General features: G+C 42.1%; 1 protein-coding gene across 3 annotated transcripts in view; it reads right to left on the bottom strand.

Annotated features, from left to right (window-relative positions):
• rngtt (RNA guanylyltransferase and 5'-phosphatase) overlaps positions 1 to 20,963 on the bottom strand; it is a 326,235-nt gene that overhangs the window by 297,378 nt on the left and 7,894 nt on the right. The window contains exon 1 of one of the 3 annotated variants that reach the window (XM_067984896.1): positions 19,228 to 19,999. The exons of 1 other annotated variant lie outside the window; for it this stretch is intronic. In XM_067984896.1, coding sequence (XP_067840997.1) covers positions 19,228 to 19,291 — 64 coding nt within the window. In that variant the 5' untranslated portion in view covers positions 19,292 to 19,999. Of the gene's footprint in view, positions 1 to 12,104; positions 12,307 to 19,227; positions 20,000 to 20,963 lie in introns of those variants that run through there. One more of the 3 variants, XM_067984897.1, reaches the window with a different exon arrangement.

Below are 20,963 nucleotides of genomic sequence, written 5' to 3'. Positions count from 1 at the left end.
GATCCAAGAAATTGATTCTTTGCTCATAAGCCCTGTTGCTGGGTAAGGTCTCCTACAAGCAGTACCCCACACCTGCTGTCTTCTAATAGGGCCACCTGTTGGTTGTGCTAGCTGCTGAGGTTGCTGCTGCTGTTCTTGTTCCATCTTTTTGTCTATCCAATCAAACTGGCAATAATGTCACCCATGATAAGTAATTAAAGTTTAGGAACATAGGAACATGAGTAGGCCATTCAGCCCCTCGTGCCTGCTCCGCCATTTGATAAGATCATGGCTGATCTGTGATCTAACTCCATATACCTGCTTTTGGCCCATATCCCTTAATACCTTTGGTTGCCAAAAAGCTATCTATCTCAGATTTAAATTTGCTGACAGTAAGTACGGCAAAATAATCTTAGAGAAGCAATCTGACAATCGAAACAGCATAATGGTTCACATACAAACCAAGCGTATTCCCATAAGGAGGAAAGAAAGATAGGACATCCAAAGCTAGAGCTCCCTGGTTGACAAAGGAAAGAGGTTAAAATAAAACAGAAAAAGAAGATTTATGACAAATGTTAGGTACAGAATACAGTAGAAAACCAGATAGAATACAGAGAGTGCAGGGGGGAATTGAAAAAGGATTCAAGAAGGGCAAAGAGAGAGCATGAGAAAAGATTAGCAGGTAACATAAAAGGAACCCAAAAATCTTTTATAAACATAAAAAGTAAAAGGCTAGTTAAACGAATGGTGGGGCCAATTAGGGGCAAAACAGGTAATTTTCTTGTGGAGGCAGAAGGCATGACTGAGGTACTGAATTAGTACTTTGCATCTGTCTTCACAAAAGAGGATGAAGTTAATGTCGCAATAGGAAGAGGAGGGGAGTAGATAAAAATAGATAGAAAGGTGATGCTAAATAGGTTGACATTGCTCAAAGTTAACAAGTCACATGGTCCAGATAGGACACATCCTAGATTGCTGAGGGAAGCAAGGGTGGAGATAGCAGAAGCTCTGACCACAATTTTTCAATCCTCCTTGGATATGGGAGTGATGCCAGAGGACTGGAGGATGCAAATATCATACCCCTGTTCAAAAAAGGGGACATGGATAAACCTGCTAACTACAAGCCAGTCAGTCTAACATCTGTGGTGCTAGAAACCACTGTCAAGAACAAAATTAATTCTCACTTGGAGAAGCGTGGGTTAATAAGGGACAGGCAGCAAGGATTTGTTAAGGGCAAATCGTACCTGACTAACATGATTGAGTTCTTTGATGAAGTAACAAAGGGTTGATGAAGGTTGTGCAGTAGGTGTTGTATATATGGACTTTCCAAAGGCATTTGATAAAGTACCACATAACAGACTTATTCGGAAAATAGATGCACATGGGATTAAAGTGACAGTGGCAGATGCAAGGTAATACGAATAAGTGTGAAGTGATGCACTTTGGAAGGAACAATATGGAGAGGTAGTATAATCTAAGTAGAACTATTTTGACGGGGTGCAAGAGCAGCGGGACTTGGAGGTATATATTCACAAATCTTTGACGGTGGCAGGGCAAGTTGATAAGGCAGTTAAGAAAGCATATGGGATACTTGGCTTTGTAAATAGGGACATTGAACACAAAAACAAGGAAGTCACGCTAAACCTTTACAAATCACTGGTTAGGCCTCAGCTGGAGTACTGTGTACAATTCTGGTACCACATTTTAGGAAAGATGTTAAGGCCTTGGAGAGGATACAGAGGAGGTTTATCAGGGATGACAGACTTCAGTTATGTGGAGAGATTGGAAAAGCTGGGATTGTTCTCCTTAGAGCAGAGAAGGAGAAGGGGAGATTTAATAGAGGTATTCAAAATTATGTGGGGTTTTGATAGAAACTGATTCCTCTGGCAAGTGGGTCGGTAACCAGAGATCATAGATTTAAAATAATTGGCAAAAGAACTAGAGGGGAAATTAGGAGAAATTTTCTCACACTAACTGTTGTTAAGATCTGGAACGCACTACCTGTAAGGGTGGTGGAAGTAGAATTTATAGGAACTTTCAAAAGCCTATTGGACATGTACTTGGAGAACTAATTTGCAGGGTTATGGGGAAAAAGCTGGGATGTGGGGCTAAATTGGACAGCAAGTTCAAAGAGCCAGCCAGGCACAACAAGCTGAATGGCCTCCTTCTGAGCTTTCTCATTCCATTATAAATACAATTTGTAAAGTAAATAGATAGTTCTGTAAGTATTTATTCAAAAAATAATTTTCCAATAATTGATATTTCAGTTTGTTGCTGCTGATAATTAAAGCAGAGACAACGTTCACAGAGAAATGTTGTGTAAGAGGTTAAAAACCCATTTGGGGCATTTGTGTTGCCTGTAGAGCAGTCTGGGCTGTTTCCATAGTTAAGTTTTCTTCCTTTTGGCAATTTTCAATAGCAGAATTCCTCTACTTCAGACATACTTTTTCCCAAATTTAACATAAGCAAATCTCACTTTACAAATAGTTTTGTTCAGGTGATCGCTAATATATGTAGAGATAACATATCACCATGGTTGCTTTGAATTCGATGCTTTGCATATGATCTCAACAGCAAAACAATCTCTTCACAAATGTGATGTGCAGAAAGAAATGTGTAATAATCCGGCATTACATTGCACGAGAAAACTCAAACGCGACTGCATTTTCTCTCATCTCAGGTTGTACATTGCTGAAGAAGATAGCAGAGATTCTTACAAATCAAGTAATTGTGTCAGGCAAGTCTTTGCTAATGCACATGGAGATGTCACTCAATCTCTCATAATGCAATGAAATCTCTTAAAACATCTTGTGTATACTCTCTGATGCTGTTAGGATTAATCAAATTCAGCACCAATTTGCAGACCTTTATCACCTCCGTGCTAGTCATTGAGATGCAGCAGCAAACTGATCACGGATACATAAACGTTGTTACGAATTCGGCTCTATCATAAGTTCTCTCCTTCAGTGGCATCAATCGCTCTTGAATCATAAGGTGCCTTGTTCCACAGCAAGGTGAAACGTATAGAGCAATCGGAATGATGAGAGTCACTTAATTCAATCAGCACAAGTTATACTCATGATAGAATGTAAAAAAAGAACACAATGTTATCCTCTCCCCCCATCCCCCAATTTCCGTGGGGCATCTTACATAATATAAGCTTTCCAGCTAATCCTGACATATTTCTAAGCTATTCGCCTCAGCAAAACCTCTGACAGATTTACCTTTAATAAACGGTTGATTGCCCTTGCAGCTTTACTGTTTCAAGAGTTCCCCTAGAGAGGAAGTTGGGTCATTTTTCCCCTGACCCTTTTGGACCTGTGGGCTGGCCAGTAGAGCTGCCAACCAAACCTGTCTGGGTAGAGCTCCATGCAGAGCTCAAGAGACTGAGGCATTCGAATCTCTACAGTATGAATGTACGCTGAAAAAAATTTTTACAAGCCCCCATTGTCTGAGGATATATGCTTTGTCTGGCTTCTGATTTGCATCCCAGCATAGAGCTGCCCTGAGAAACTAAACCCTTTAAAAGATAGCTTTAGCTTAGGAGCACATCTTAAAAACTCATATCTACATCCTTTGTGTGGAAAAATTGTCAAAATATTCAGAAATGACATATACTCCATTAATACAGGGTTCAGTTGCCTATTACCAAATCTGATAAGCTTCCACCATGTCATGTTCATTTCAAAGAAAGTCTCAGTTGTAAGTACTAAACTGATAAGAATAGAAGCTGTGTAATTCTGTTACAGGTAATCCATGATCTTGGATATGCTTGATGTTGCCTCAACTGCTATTCGATTGTTGAATTTAAAGTTCTCAGCTATCACAGAACTCATTGCAAACAACTGCGTGCAATAGTTTTCTAGATTGAGAAACTCCAATTGCAGCAATTCCCAAACCTTTTTTTATAGACTAAGGAACAATAGGAGAAACATTGAAGCAAGCTTCCCACAACAGTCGCCAAAGGTCGCCAAAGAACAGTGAACAGCTACAGTGATTCTCTGACTGTCATGTAAGCCGACAAGGACATGAGTGAGTTGCTCAATGTTGCTCGGATAAGGGACAGCACACGCCGTCATTGGGCTTGCCAGTAGCAAACCACATCTTTGTGGTGTGCTGGACGCGTCTGTCTGTGCGAGAAGGTTTTTCTATCCTTTGCAATTTTAAGAAAATCACTCTGGAACCAGACTCGGGCAGTGGAGCAGAGATGAACTGAATAACTGGGGGCATACAATGTTTATCATAGTTTGAGTCAGGGTTACATACCATCTCATGAAGAGCAGAAACAACAGCTAAAGGCTGCTGCGGTGCTGAATTTGTCATGTCCTTGAGAAGAGATTCTTTGCTGTCACAGTAACTTCACATTATCCAGTAAGTATTTAATTGAGGCTGTGGCTAGTGTATTATCTCAGTAATAATTTCCATATGTCCCTAATGTACTTGTCAAATTGAATAGAGTATTTGAGGAGACACAACAAAACCATAGGCACATTCTGTAGAGCTGGATGTGTCACCTGCCACTTAGTAATTGACTGCAATGGATTGTACAGTATTTTGATTATTCCAGGGATATCTCCAAGGCTAGCTCCAAGTTTTATAATTAGGACATTACTGACAAAAGAAGCCACACAGGAACTGCTGTATTGCTCATCAGCAAGTCCTTAAAAATCATGAAAAATAGAATGTTCTCACGAGCCATTCATTTTGACAGAATTTTCCCCAACATCAGTGTACATTCAAAAGAGGGCTTGGCTGTTGAGGTCATTTAACCCAGCTTTGATGGTTTTCATGCATGACATTACCATAATTTTTATGACCTACAAGCAATTCTTCAAAGCATAACTGAATATAAAGTATAAAGTGGTATGTACGAGCTTTCAATGACCACCACCATCACTGGATCTGTGTATCGAAGCACCACATATCCAAAGTAGCTACCAAGTTATGGGATGGAACCTTATTGTTAATGTCAATTTTTTCCAGGTAAAACACCAGGAGTTGTAGAGTCTCCACTGCTGTTTCTCATTCGCAGTCTAGTGTCCAAATCTCCAAGTTCTTAAATATAAACCAAAACCATCAGGTGACAAATGCAAAAGTAAAAATTGTTTCAGAAGATCCTCACTAAAATATCTCTTTCCCATCTCCAGCTTTGTGCTTTCATTGCCACTGCCGGCCTCCAAATGTGGTAAGCTGAAAAACAATTTAGGCATGTTATAATGAATTCACTGTCATCATTTAACAGAGGCTCTAATTTTATGAGGGATGCATAGGCATCAATGGTAACCTCTTGAACAAAAGTAGTCACTGTCGCTGGCATGGTGAGTTCCTGCATATGCCAATTTAGCCTTTCTATTGAAAATGTAGGTGGGCTATTCTTCATTGGAGTGGATAGCTTTGGCAAACAGGATTGCAGCGTTTATCAACCTTTTCTTCCTTATCAAGTCCTTGACATGAACCTACATTTTCAAAAACATTACATTGAAATGGTTCAACACACTGTCCAATGCAGAATGAGGTCCTTCGAAGAATGTGACGTTATATGTCTATGGCATAAAATAAATGCACTTTTCACATTTATTATTTCAACATCAGGCTTGTCCTTAATGTGGAAGAAACTTGCAGTCTTAAAAATATTTAATTTTGCAAAATACTCAACGAGACGACTGGCTCGTCCAATGATTCCTGAATTCTTTCAAGTGAGAGCTGGGCCTGTTTTGGCTTGGGCAGAGATCACCTCATATAAGAGGCAGGTACTGTATAACATTAATCAGGGCCAGATTAGTCTCCTGGATTAATTTCAATTGCCTAAGGGGACGGAGAGGAATTTTCCAGATTTTTTTCCCTAATTGCATTGGGTTTTTAAATCTGGTGTTTTTTCTCTCCGGGGAGATTGCACTGCATCCAGGTGTGTTTGGGGTGTATATGTTGCACAAGACATCACTATTGTATGGGATAGGCTAGGCGGACCAGTAGGTCTTTTCCTATCAGTCATTGTTCATATGTTCATCCGTTTAGTCAAGGTAGCATGCAAGTGATTTACAGCACAGTAACCGATTCCAGTAGCTACACCTCCTCTCTCTAAAGCTTCATTCTGTAGCATCTCGAAGATTTTTCTTTACCACTTTTCTCTTTTGGGTCATTTCTAGCATTATACCTACACTTAAACATAAATTCCTTCTTTTGTGGACAACAGTGGTAACATGGCTAGTCATTTCTTCAGTGAGCTGGACAATCCATGCCTCATCTGCTACTGCCTCCAGACAAAACCCGAATGGTTTGTCTTCCCACTGTTTTGCAGTATAGGTTTCTCTGAATTCTCCCAGAGATTATCAACTAAAATTGGAAATCCTTTTTCCCATACTTCCACTGCTGTTTGATATTTGTTAATACCCAGGATTCTCAACAAGGTCAGAGCAGGAACACTTCTGCCTTTTCCCTGATGCAGTGAGTAAGACACAGTCAACAACTGTGTCAGCAATCCAAGAGGTTTAGGAAAGTTTGAATGCTCGACATAATTAGGTCCAAATTCAGCCATCCCAACTCTTTGTTTCTTGGTTTAAAAAGGTACAAAAAGGAATTGCAGACTGTTTACTGCATTGCAATCATAAAACTTAGCAGGAACGGCCAGAAACATTACAAAATGAATGATCGACAATCACAGTCATCAATTCTTCACAGTAGTCTTCAATCTTAGTCTGTAGCCATATTTGCCATTAGTTCCTGTGTTTTCTGAGTGGCTTGCTAGGCTACTTCAGTGGGCAGTTAAGAGTCAACCACAATGATGTGGAACGGAAGACACATGTAGGCCAGGCCGGGTAAGAACGCCAGGTTTCCTTCCCTAAAGGATATTAGTGAATCAGTTGGATTTTTACAACAATCCAACAACTTCATGGTCACTTTTTGCTGATACCTGCCTTTTTAAAAAAAATATTTCCAGAATTTTTTTTAAAAACTGAATTCAAATTCTCCAACTACCATGGTGGGATTTGGATTTACATGCTCTAGATTACTGGTCCAGTAACATAACCACATTACCATACCCTAATGATTTATAATTTTCCATGCAAGGGAACAGTACTAATAAGATGCTTCAGCACAACCAACGTCACCAGTACAATTTGGTCATTACTGATTGCTAACTACAGCAGAAGAAACCCTATTATTTGGTTTGTAAAGCAGCAAAGGATTTCTTTGCAATGTTTCTCAGAAAATGGGATGATAGATCTGTATTCCAGTAGACCAACATAACTGTAAACTGATGAGCAGACTTTCCAGTTGAATCACTTGCACTTCGCTGTTCCTCTCAACGGCAGTATTCGGTATAACAACTTGCATTTATATTGCACCTTTGACATAGTAAACCGTCCCAAGGTGCTTCACAGTAGCATTATCAAACAAAATTTGACACCGAGCCACATAAGGAGCTATTAGGACAGGTGACCAAAAGCTCGGTCAAAGAGGTAGGTTTTATGGAGCATCTTAAAGGAGGAAGAAGTAGAGAGGCAAAGATTTAGTAAGGGAATTCCAGTGTTTAAGGCCTAAGCAGCTGAAGGCATGGCTGCCAGCATTGGAGCAATTAAAATTGGGGATGCGCAAGAGGCAAGAATTGGAAGAGCAGACATCTTGGAGGGTTGTGGGGCTGGAGAAAGTTAAGAGATAGGGAAGGATTTGAAAACAAGGACGAGAATTTTAAAATCGAGGCGTTCCCGGAACAGGAGTCAATTAGGTCAGCAAGCAGAGGGGTGATGGGTGAACAGAACTTGGTGCAAGTTAGGATATGGGTAGCAAAGTTTTAGATGAGCTCAAGGTAATGGAGGGTGGAATGTGGGAGGCTGGCCAGGAGAATATTGGAACAGTCGAGTCTAGAGGTAACAAAGGCATGGATGAGGGTTTCAGCAGCAGGTGAACTGAGGCATGGGGGAGACGGGCAATGTTACAGAGGTGGAAGTAAGTGGTCTTGGTGACGGAGTGGACATGTGGTCAGAAGCTCATCTCAGGGTCAAATGGGACGCCAAGGATGTGAATGATCTGGTTCAGCCCCAGATAAGGGAGAGGGATGGTGTCATAGACAGAGACATAGAAAACAGGAGCAGGAGTAGGCCATTCGGCCCTTCAAGCCTGCTCCGCCATTCAATACGATCATGGCTGGTCCTCTATCTCAATTCCATATTCCCGTTCTCTCCCCATAACCCTTGATGCCTTGTGTCTAGAAATCTATCCAGCTCCTTCTTAAATATATTCAGTGACTTGGCCTCCACAGCCTTCTGTGGTAGAGAATTCCACAGGTTCACCACCCTCTGAGTGAAGAAATTTCTTCTCATCTCAGTCCTAAACGTCCTACCCCATATCCTGAGATTGTGACCCCTCGTTCTAGAGCCCCCAGCCAGGGGAAACACCCTCCCTGCATCCAGTCTGTCTAGCCCTGTCAGAATTTTATACATTTCAATGAAATTCCCTCTCATTCTTCTAAACTCTAGTAAATACAGGCTTAGACAACCCAATCTCTCCTCATACGACAGTCCTGCCATCCCAGGGATCTGTCTGGTGAACTGTCGCTGCACTCCCTCTATGGCAAGTTTATCCTTTCTTAGGTAAGGAGACCAAAACTGCACACAATACTCCAGGTATGGTCTCACCAAGGCCCTATATCACTGCAATAAGACATCCTTGCTCTTGTTCTCAAATCCTCTTGCAATGAAGGCCAACATACCGTTTGCCTTCCTAACTGCTTGCTGCACCTGCATGTTTGCTTTCAGTGACTGGTGTACAAGGATACCCAGGTCCCTTTGTACATTAACATTTCCCAATCTATCACCATTTAAATAATATTCTGCCTTTCTGTTTTTCCTTCCGAAGAGGATAACTTCACATTTATCCACATAAAATTGCATCTGCCATGTATTTGCCCACTCACTCAACTTGTCTAAATCGCCTTGCAGCCTCTTTGCATCCTCCTCACAACTCATAATCCCACCTAGTTTTGAATCATCAGCAAACTTGGAAATATTACATTTGGTTCCCTCATCCAAATCATTGATATATATTGTGAATAGCTGGGGCCCAAGCACTGATCCCTGCGGTACCCCACTAGTCACCGCCTGCCACCCCGAAAAAGACCCATTTACTCCTACTCTCTGTTTCCTGTTTGTTAACCAATTTTCAATCCATGCCAGTGTATTACCACTAAGCCCATGTGCTTTAATTTTGCACACTAACCTCTTATGTGAGACTTTATCAAAGGCCTTCTGAAAATCCAAATACACCACATCCACTGGTTCTCCCTTATCTATTCTACCAGTTACATCCTCAAAAAACTCCAGTAGGATTGTCAAACACGATTTCCCTTTCATAATCCATGTTAACTTTGTCTAATCCTGTTGATATTTTCTAAGTGTCCTGTTATCACATCCTTTATAATAGACACTAGCATTTTCCCTACTACTGATGTTAGGCTAACCGGTCTGTAGTTCCTTGTTTTCTCTCCCTCCTTTTTTAAATAGTGTGGGTTACATTTGCCACCTTCCAATCTGCAGGAACTGTTCCATAATCTATGAAATTTTGGAAGATGACAACCAATGCATCCACTATGTCCATGGCTACCTCTTTTAGCACTCTGGGTACAGATTATCAGGCCCTGGGGATTTATCGGCTTTCAGTCCCATTAATTTCTCCAGCGCTATTTTTTTACTAATACTAATTTCCTTTAATTACTCCTTCTCACTAGACTCTTGGTTCCCTAGCATTTCTGGGAAGTTATTTGTGTCCTCTGCCGTGAAGACAGAACCAAAGTATTTGTTTAATTGCTCTGCCATTTCCTTGTTCACCATTATAAATTCTCCCGTTCCTAACTGTAAGGGACCTACATTTGCCTTCACTGATCTTTTTCTTTTTACATACTTGTAGAAGCTTTTACAGTCCGCTTTTATATTCCTTGCAAGTTTACTCTCATACTCTATTTTGCCCCTCTAAATCAATCTCTTGGTCCTTTTTTGCTGAATTCTAAACTGCTCCCAATCCTCAGGCTTGCTACTTTTTCTGGCAACTTTATATGACTCCTCTTTGGATCTAATACTATCCTTAATTTCTTTTGTTAGCCATGGTTGGGCCGCTTTTTCGCCAGAAAGAAATGTATAACTGTTGCAATTCATGCATTTGTTCCTTAAATGTTAGCCATCGCCTATCCGCCTTCATGCCTTTTAATGAAGCTTCCCAATCTATCATAGCCAACTCACTCCTCATACCTTCGTAGTTTCCTTTGTTTAGATTTAGGACCCTAGTTTCGGATTGGACTACTTCACTTTCCATCTTAATGAAGAATTCTATCATGTTATTGTCACTCTTCCCTAAAGGATCCCGCACAAGAAGATTATTAATTAACCCCTTCTCATTGCACAATATCCAATCTGGGATAGCCTGTTCCCCAGTTGGTCCTCAACGTACTGGTCTAAAAAACCATCTCGTAAATACTCCAGGAATTCATCCTCCACAGTATTATTGCTAATTTGGTTTGGCCAGTCTATATGCAGATTAAAGTCACCCATGTTTACTGTAGTACCCTTGTTCCATGCATCTCTAATTTCCTGTTTGATGCCGTCCCCGACATTACCACTACTGTCTGGAGACCTACGGACAACTCCCACCAGTGTTGGTCGCTAGGGAATGGAGTTTGTGGCGGGGACCAAAGACAATGGCTTCGGTCTTCCCAATATATAATTGGATGAAATTTTTGCTCATCTGGTACTGGATGTCGGACAAGCAGTATGACAAATGAGAGACAGTGGAGGGGTCGAGAGAGGTGGTGGAGAGGTAAAGCTGGGTGTTGTCAGCGGTACATGTGTTTCTTTGGTACATGGTCAGAGAATTGTTGGAATTAATTTGGGTAGCTCATTCGCTAGTAAGGATCAGCAGTGTTATCTGGCCTATTGTTTGCATTCTTACTGTGCTCACCTTGGCTTCTTTCACAGTCAACCACAAATTGAAAAGGATTAAGCAGTGGAAAAACCATGGAAGAATAAATTCTTCAAGTGTAGGGTCTGCACTTTCCTCTAGGTCTGTTGGGTATGCAAGAATGCGCTCACTAAAAAGACCCAATGCAAAACAGAATGCCCACTTCATTTCAAGTGTTACTGCACGAAGCAGAGCATTGAGACAGGTAGGCTTCAAAATAGGTATAACACAATGCACATTTACACGGGATTACCAGTGTAAATACCATGCAGAAATGTGGTTGGATATATCTATCATATCATAGTATATATCATGTAGCACCATTGTAGTAGCAGTTAAATGGCTGAAGCCACAATAACATTGGTTCTTCAGTTTTTTTTTAAATACTTAGGGGTCAAGTAAGACATTGATGGTAAGCCCTACAAAAATGGTGTCTGTGAACTGTAAGTAATTGTCATTTAGCTCGACTGTACCTCTTTTTAAAAAAAAGACCCTTACAAGTTTTGAGTTTTAGCGATACCCAAATAAAAGTATTCCTTTACAAATTCAAAATTTACCATTTTTTGGGTAAATTATTCCCCATTGATTTTTTACACTGAAAATAAAACCTGGAAAAGGCTCAAAAATGGTTTTCAAATGGCCAAAAACTGTCTTTAATTATCTTATATACAATGTAAGACAGCCTGCAGAAAATACTACAGCCTAACTTGTATTTATTATATTCCATTATTTTTTCTTTCCATATCTACATAGAAATTCAAAGAAAATATTATGTCTTTCCCAGTTCTCTCCTCTTCATTTACACACAAAGGATGATCAGACAAAAATAGCCCATTTAGCTCACCCTGTTTTCAGCATACACGATACATGGGTCCTTCACACACAAAAGAACTTCTGTAACAGACCATAGTTTTGCTGGAACTCAAGACTTCAAGGCTGACCTGCAAATTCAATTTTGCTCCTTGCACAGAAATGTGCAAAAGAGATTTAAATAATCAACATCCTTTGCAGGGGATTCTACTATGTTTATGTTCTTGTAATATGTCTCCCATGTAGTATGAAAGTCCACATATTACAAGAACAAAAGGGAAATATTTCTGAACACATTTGTGGAAAATATCTGTTTTGAAAAAAAAAGGTTGTCTTTTTAATTACAAATTGATATTTACAGTACTCACAATCAGTCCTCCTGAATGCCCATCTCTGCCACGGACGCATAGGCCCCTGAACTGTTTTCCATTTATTCCAAACCTCCAAGAGGCCACGGTCCTCCACAAGTACCGACCAGCATTTATGTTCTCCCTGTGAGCAATGGCTGTGGGAAAAGCGTCTCAAGTCTTCCAACGCAAAACTACCAACCATATGGACACGAGTCGTGATGAATTGGCTATCCTACACATAGGTTCAAGTATAGCAGCATCAGACAAACACTGAAGTAGTGCACTTAACTCAACTCCAACAGACATTATATTTCAGCTAAAAAGCAAAATATTGCAGATCTGGAATAACGAAAGGTCATTTGCCTAAAACGTTAACCCTATGCTTCTCTCTCTCCACAGATGCTGCCTGGCCTCTGCTGAGTGCTTCCAGCATTTTCTGTTTTTATTATATTTCAGGTGTTCCTTTCTATGGGGATGGAACCAATTGAGCCTGACTTTGGCACTCAGCTCCGTAATAAATGTACAGTATTAGTTTTGAGTTTTCTGAACGCATCCATTCCCTGACAAGATAAAGACACTATAAATTTCAAGGCACTTTTATATTGCTGAATTGTTATTGACTGCTGCATCAGGATTCTCGGCAGACTTCCTACATTATGGGTCAGTGCAGTTCTGGGTGAGCAATGCTAATATAAGGCAAGAGTGGAGGTCAATCTGATACATGGTTAGTTCTGATTCCAAATCAGCAGACCCATGAAAAAGTAGACTTCTGCTGACATGTTAAGTACTTTACACTTGGGAATCCAATCAAATGTGCAAGACCCATGTGGCGGGAATCAACACTATTGCAATAGTGTAAAACCTCCTTCAACTCACGCATTCTTTGTTCCGAGTGCAGTGGACACCTGATTTTCATTGGTATCCTGATCTGTCATCAGAACTGTAACTTCCGTGCACCCAATTTACTCAGATGATGAAGCAGCCATGCCAGCCAACAGCAGGACCTGGATAACATCTAGGCTTGGGCTGACAAGTGGCAGATACATTTATGCTACAAGTGCCAGGTAAAGATCATCGCAAACAAGAGAAAGCTCAACCATCACCCCTTGACAATCAATGGCATTACCATCAGTGAGTCCGCCAACACCCCTGGCATCCTAGAGGATCAACACTGACCAGAAACTAAACTGGACCAGCCACATAAATGCCATAGCTACTAAAGCAGGTCAGAGGCTGGGTATTCTGTGACGGGTGGCTCACCTCTTGACCCCTCAAAGGCTCTCCACCCATCTTAATGAGGCTGGTCAGGATTGCGATAAAATACTCACCACTCACCTGGGTGGATGGAGCCACACCAACACTCGAAGCTCATTGCCATCCAGAACAGACCAGTCTGCCTGATTGGCACCCCTCACCATTCTCAGTATCGACCTGCTCCATCACTGACGTAGTGTGGCTGCAGTATGTACTACCTACAGGATACACTGCAGCAATTCATCAAGGTTACTTCAACAACACCTACCTCCCCTATGACCATCTGACACCAAGAAAGACAAGAGCAGCAATGTCATTGGAGCACCATCACCTCCAAATCACACACCAGCCTGACTTGGACACGTCAGTGATCCTTCATCATTGCTGATTCAACATGTCGGAATTCCCTAACTATCACATTGTGGGAACGCCAGCAAGGGCTGCAGTGGTTCAAGGCAGCCCATCACCGCCTTCTCAAGGTGGTTAGATATGGGCAATAAATTCGGTACTGCCAGCCAATGTGGTGGAGAGGCAGAGGTTTAGGGAGGTAAATCTAGATTGTAGGCCTAGGTGGCTGAAGGCATGGCCATCAATGTTGGGGTAAAAAGGCGGATGCGTCAGAGTCAGAGGAGAGTTCGGGGGAGGGGTTGTAGAGCTGAAGGAGGTTACAGAGATGGGGCAGGGTGCAGCCATTAAGAGATTTAAACACTGAGAATTTTAAATTTGAGTCATCAGTTTGAGGAAGGGGTGAAGGGTGAGCGGGACACGGTGCAGGATAGGATAATGGCAGCAGAGTTTTGAATGAGCTGGTTTATGGAATGAGAGAGACGGGAGACCAGCCAAGAGAACATTCGAATAGTCAAGTCTGGAGGTGACAAAGGCATAGATGAGTTTCAGAAGCAGATAGGCTGAGTCAAGGGCGAAAGCAGGCAATGTTACAGGGTTGAAAGGAGGCGGTCTTTGTGATGAAGATATGGGGTCAGAAGTTCAGCTCGGGGTCGAACAGGATGGCAAGGTCGCAAACGCTCTGGTTCGGCTTGATGCAGTGGCCACACTAGAATTGGTGGCAAGAGATTGTCATTTGTGATGGGGGGGTGGGGGGGGAGAGAAGACATAATGGCTTTGGTCTTCACAATGGTTAACTGGAGGAAATAGCAGCTCATCCAACAACGTCAGACAAGCAATCTGACAATGCAGAGACAGTGGAGGGGTCGAGCGAGGTGGTAGAGAAGCAGAGCTGGTCATCAGTATGCATGTGAAAGCTGTCCCATATCTACATAGAAACATAGAAAATAGGAACAGGAGAAGGCCATTCGGACCTTCGAGCCTGCTCCACCATTCAATATGATCATGGCTAATCCTCTATCTCAATACCATATTCCCGCTCTCTCCCCATACCCCTTGATGCCTTTTGTGCCTAGAAATCTATCTAGCTCCTTCTTAAATATATTCAGTGACTTGGCCTCCACAGCCTTCTGTGGTAGAGAATTCCACAGGTTCACCACCCTCTGAGTGAAGAAATTTCTCCTCATCTCAGTCCTAAACGTCCTACCCCATATCCTGAGACTGTGACCCCTCGTTCTAGACCCCCCCCCCCAAAGCCAGGGGAAACATCCTCCCTGCATCCAGTCTGTCTAGCCCTGTCAGAATTTTATATGTTTCAATGAGATCCTCTCTCATTCTTCTAAACTCTAATGAATACAGGCCTAGTCAACCCAATCTCTCCTCATACGACAGTCCTGCCATCCCAGGAATCAGTCTGGTGAACCTTCGCTGCACTCTCTCTCTATGGCAAGTATATCCTTTCTTAGGTAAGGAGACCAAAACTAAACACAATACTCCAGGTATGGTCTCACCAACGCCCTGTATAACTGCAATAAGACTCCTTGCTGCTGTACTCAAATCCTCTTGCAATGAAGACCAACATACCATTTGCCTTCCTAACTGCTTGCTGCACCTGCATGTTTGCTTTCAGTGACTGGTGTACAAGGACACCCAGGCAGGCTCCTTTGTACATCAACATTTCCCAATCTATCACCATTTAAATAATACCCTGCCTTTCTGTTTTTCCTTCTGAAGTGGATAACTTCACATTTATCCATGTTATACTGCATCGGTCATGGATTTGCCCACTCACTTACTTATCTAAATCGTCTTGAAGCCTCTTTGCATCTTCCTCACAATTCACAATCCCACCTAGTTTTGTGTCATCAGCAAACTTGGAAATATTACATTTGGTTCCCTCATCCAAATAATTGATATATATTGTGAATAGCTGGGGCCCAAGCACTGATCCCTGCAGTACCCCACTAGTCACCGCCTGCCACCCCGAAAAAGACATTTATTTCTACTCTCTGTTTCTTCTGCAGATGATGTCACCAAGGGGCAACAGATGAGGAAGAGGAGGGGGGTCAAGGACATATCTGGAGGCAACTCTGCAGAGAGAGAGCCATTGCTGGAAATGATCTGGCTACAATTGGGCAGCTAACAGTGTAACCAAGCGACGGCAGTCCCACTGAGCTGGACAATAGGCAAGAAGTGCTGGAGCAGGATAGTGTGATCATCCATGTCAAAGGCTGTAGGGAGATCAAGGAGGGATAATGTGTCACGGACACAGTCACAGAGAAGTACAATTTCAAAATTTGTGGATGACACCAAATTGGGGGGGGGGGGGTGTAGTTAATACAAAGCAAGAGTGCGTCAAAATGTAAGAGGACAATAATAAACTTGCAGAATGGGCATGTAATTGGCAAATGAATTTCAATATAGGTAAGTGTGAGGTGGTGCATTTTGGTAGGAAGAATAAGGAGACCACATACTGCTTGGATAGTAAGATTCCAAATGGGGTAGAGGAACAAAGGGATCTAGGGGTACAGATACACAAATCATTAAAAGTAGCGACGCAAGTTAATAAGGTGATAAAAAGGCAAATCAAGCACGAGGGTTCATTTCTAGAGGGATAGAATTGAAAAGCAAAGTCGTGTTAAACTTGTATAGAACCTTGGAGCACAGTTTTGGTCTCCAAATTACATTACAGAAATGATGTAGAGGCACTGGAGAGGGTGCAAAAAAGATTCACAAGGATGATGCCAGAACCAAGAGGATATCCTGATCAGGAAAGGCTGAACAGGCTGGGGCCTTCTCTCAAAAAGAGAAGGCTGAGGGGTGACCTGATAGAGGTCTTTAAGATAATGAAAGGGTTTGATAGGGTAGACGTAGAGAAAATGTCTCCATTCGTGGGAGACTTCCAAAACTAGAGGTCATAAATATAAAATAGTTGCTAATAAATCCAATACGGAATTCAAGAGAAACTTCTTTACCCAGAGTGTGGTATGAAGTGGTAAGCGCGCTACCACAAGGAGTTGAAGCAAATAACATAGATGCATTTAAGGGGAAGCTGGATACACAGGAGGGAGAAAGGAATAGAAGGGTATCCTGATAGGGTTAGATGAAGTAGGGAGGGAGGAGGCTCATGTGGAGCATAAACATCAACATAGACCAGTTGGGCCAAATGGTCTGTTTCCGTGCTGTAGTTTCAATGCTGTAGTTTCAATGTAACTTGATGTCATTTGTGACTTTAGTTAGAGTCTGATCGGAAAGATTTAAACTGGAAATTGCAGGAAAGATGGGCATAGATTTAGGAGGTGACGACATGATCAAAGCCTTTGGAAAGGAAAGGAAGATTGAAGATTGGTCAGCAGTTTGCAAGCACAGAGGGGTTGAAGACGTTCTTTTTTTTTAATAAGGAGTGGGGTGATAAGGTCTTGAAAGGGAGGAGACGGTACCTCAGGAGAGAGAACCATTTACAATTTCAGCTTGCATGGCAACCGGGAAGAGCAATTCGGTGGTCAGCAGTTTCATGGAAATGGGGTCAAGGGAGGACGAAGCAGATCTCATGGATGAGATGAGCTCAGATAAAGCATGAGGGGAGCGAAATTAGAGCCTGTGCATTTGGCTTGATGGGCAAGGGGAAGGGGGAAGCAGCAACTGAACCAACAGTCTTTGTGATAAAGAAGCCTATGAGCTCCTCACACTTATTGGAGATAAGAGTAGAGGGGGCAGGGGAGAGGGGTTTAAGGAGACGGTTGGTATTGTAGAAAAGGACACGGCCATTATCTTTGATCTCCAGGTTGATACAGTCACCATAAATACCTTGAATTGCAGTGATATTCCCCATATATCCATCTCCAGCACACAAACTAGCTTCAGTCAACAAGCAGGTTTGAATCTTACCATAAGACAACCTTTATTATGTTGACTTTACATTATGCAGAACCACTTTAAATAAAAGTGGTGCTGTACATGTTAGCTCCTGGTGCTCCAAAATCTGTGCCCCAGATTTAAAAGTGAAACTTTCATTTTCTGTTTTTTTCCAATGGCTAGGAAAGTTCTAGACAGACCAACAAAGTGAAAACCACATGCCTGAAAAGAAAAAAAAACTTTCATACGACCAACATATTACTTGAAATGCTTTGGGACATTTACAAGTCATGTAGAAAAATTATCTTTAAGCACAGTGGGTGTGGTGTAGGTAAATACAGCAGTTAGTTTGCACACCGAAAGATCCCATAAACACCAATCTACTTTTGGCAGTGTTGATGGAGGGTGAAATGTTGGCTAGGACATCAGAACGCCGCATTTTTTCAAATGTAGAATCTTTAACGTCATCGGAACTACCAGAGTGGACAGAGGGAAACTCAGTTGAATGTTCCCCGTGCTGCACTGCAATGTTCGTCTATGCATATAGCCTAGGTTGCTACACCAGCTCTTGGTATCAGCGGAGCAGTAAAAACATGTCACTGCTTGAGTTGGTACTCGCACCACCATAAAGCCCACTTCATCTGCGTTACAGTATCTCCTGTGCACCCGTTGAAGTCAAAGCAACCAGTGGTAGCACTGTATTATAAATACAGCACTTGGGTGATATTCAAACCAATAGTTTGGTAACAGATTTAACACAGTTGCATGTGATTTTAATAATTTCATTGTCCATTCCTCCCCACCCCTGTGATCCATGTGAAAGATCTGAGGAGACTTAGCAAGCTCACCAACTTTTTCCAGCACTAACCATCCTGATTCCTAGTTGAATTTGAAAGTTTTTTTTAAAAAGAGTTTATTCACCCCCTTCCTTCTCTATCTTTTCCCCACACCTAAATAGAAAGAGAACTTTTCTGATTCAGTTTTATTTATTACAGGCAAGAGTTATATGAACGAGGAACTATCATAACAGCAAAGTACATTATTCTGCTTGGTGATCTACATTTTGGCCTTGTATCTACAAGGTAAGTGGTTATTCCTACTTACATAAATTTTCAATGGTACACATGCTTATAGTTTTGCACATATGTAAAGAAAAATCGTTTATGTACAGTGCAACTATCCACACCAAGTTCAAAAGTGAACACACCAGTTACAAGCACTAGAAGGCGTTCGAGGATGCTTAGTACTCAGCAAAGTTTTGAATAAACCAGATTGAAGTAAATATACTAGAAATACTGATCTTTACTATAAAAAAAATTCGCTTAAACAAACGATTTCAACAACGTTTAAACGGTTACAAAATAATGTTATAAATAGGGCAGCAATACAAGCATATAGTTTAAAAGAACGAACTGACATTAGTTCCATCCGAACAGTGCAGCACTTGTAAAGTAGAATACAGGCAATGAATGTTATTAGGATCACGTCTACATCTGGAAAACTTTTCCTCTTCAACTTCTTTCTTTGAAATTTGCTATCACTTTAATTCGTTGCAATCACCAGTCATTTCAATTCAACTACATCAGGAACCAAGTTGAAGTTCACAGATGTGGATCTCAATGTTGTAAATTACTCTGCACTGTAACTGACCAAACGCGACAAACCCTCGTTAATTTCTGAAACTTACCTGCTACAGGTTGTCCTCTCCTCGGACAGTGCAGCCATCGCGGCGGGATTGAGCTGTTTGACATGCTGATATTTTACACCGGCACCAATAACACACCAAAAGCTTTCAGTTTTTAGCACAGTCCACGACCATGAAAAAAAATGTAAGTCCAGTCGCCGCCACCGCGCAGCTGTTCCCAGGCTCCCCCTCCTCTTTCCTCTCTCCCTCCCTCTATTCAGAGGCGAGGCGAGGCGGCGAGGCCCCGGCTTTGAGGCCTCCACCCGGCCACCTCCCGCTACCCAGTATGGCGGCACTTTTTTTTATCCTTATATCGAACAGCCGGGGGAAATCGTGTATGAAAGGCGAGTCGGTGACTCCAGTGGAGAGGTCGTCTAGCGGGGCGGAGGAGCTTCTTTAACGGACCGCAATCGCCGGGAGACGCACGCAGGTACTCGGGAGACAGAAAGCAGTGCGCGCTCTGGCGCCGCGCGTGCACCGTCGCACAATGCACCGCGTGTTACGCGCGTCAATGCGGGCTCCCTGCGCCGGCGGGCACTGCGCGTTCCCGAGCCTCAGTCCGCGCCTCCTCGCATCAGCCCGCGCCTCCTCGCATCAGCTCACGCCTATTTGCATTGGACCAATAAAAGGTCTCTAACAAGTGCTCCCCTAGTCTGAGGAGGTACCACTGGTGTAATAATCTGTGAGGTCCCATCAAATCGAAGAGAAACTTAACTCACTTATTTTGGGGTTTTTTTTTTGGTTTACTGCACATGAACACACCCTAACCCCCTTCCCCCTTATAAAAGGGGGGCTTAAAACACAAAAAAAAAGAAACTTAAGTCGTAAGATTTTGGGATTCTTTATACTGGGGCAACCCGGCATCTAAAAGAGAAACTTAAGCAAGATAATGCGGATGCTGGAAATCTGAAATAAAACCAAAAAATGCTGGAAACACTCATCGACCTGAAATCTTAATTCTGTTTCTCTCTCCACAGACGCTTCCTGACTTGCTGTGTGTTTCCAGCTTTTTCTGTTTTTATTCAAGAAAAACTTATATTGATGATAAATCATAATGTTATTGTCCAGGAAGCGTCGGACCGATTAGGGTCAAAGAAGGAGATCTTCTTGTGGAGGCAGAGGGCATAGCTGAGGCACTAAATGAATGCTTCGCATGGGTCTTCACTAGAGAAGAGGATGCTGCCATTGTAGCAGCAAAGGAGGAGATAGTAACAATATTGGATAGGATAAAAATAAAGAGGAGGTACTTAAAAGATTGGCAGTACTCAAAGTAGAAGTCACCCAGTCCAGATGGGATGCATCCTAGGTTGCTAAAGGAAGTAAGGGTGGAAATTGCAGAGGTTCTGGCCACAATCTTCCAATCCTCCTTAGATATGGGGACGGTGCCGGAGGACTGCGAATGTTACATCCCTGTTCAAAAAAAGGGGGGAGAGGGTTAAACCCAGCAATTACAGGCCAGTCAGCCTAACGTTGGTGGTGGAGAAACTTCGAGAGATAATAATCCAGGACAAAATAAACTGGCACTTGGAAAAGTATCAGCCAATAAATGAAAGTCAGCACAGATTTGTTAAAGAAAAACCGTATTTGACTAACTTGATTGAGTTCTTTGATGAAATTAAAACCCATGTGATTAAAGGGACGGTGGCATTGTGGATACAAAATTGGCTAGGGGACAGAAAGCAGAGAGTAGTGGTGAATGGTTGTTTTTCAGACTGGAGGCAAGTAAACTGTGGTGTTCC

Source organism: Heptranchias perlo, chromosome 5, assembly GCF_035084215.1.
Source record: "Heptranchias perlo isolate sHepPer1 chromosome 5, sHepPer1.hap1, whole genome shotgun sequence".
NCBI classification, from domain to species: domain Eukaryota; kingdom Metazoa; phylum Chordata; class Chondrichthyes; order Hexanchiformes; family Hexanchidae; genus Heptranchias; species Heptranchias perlo.
This window is presented reverse-complemented; position numbering and strand designations above follow the sequence as displayed.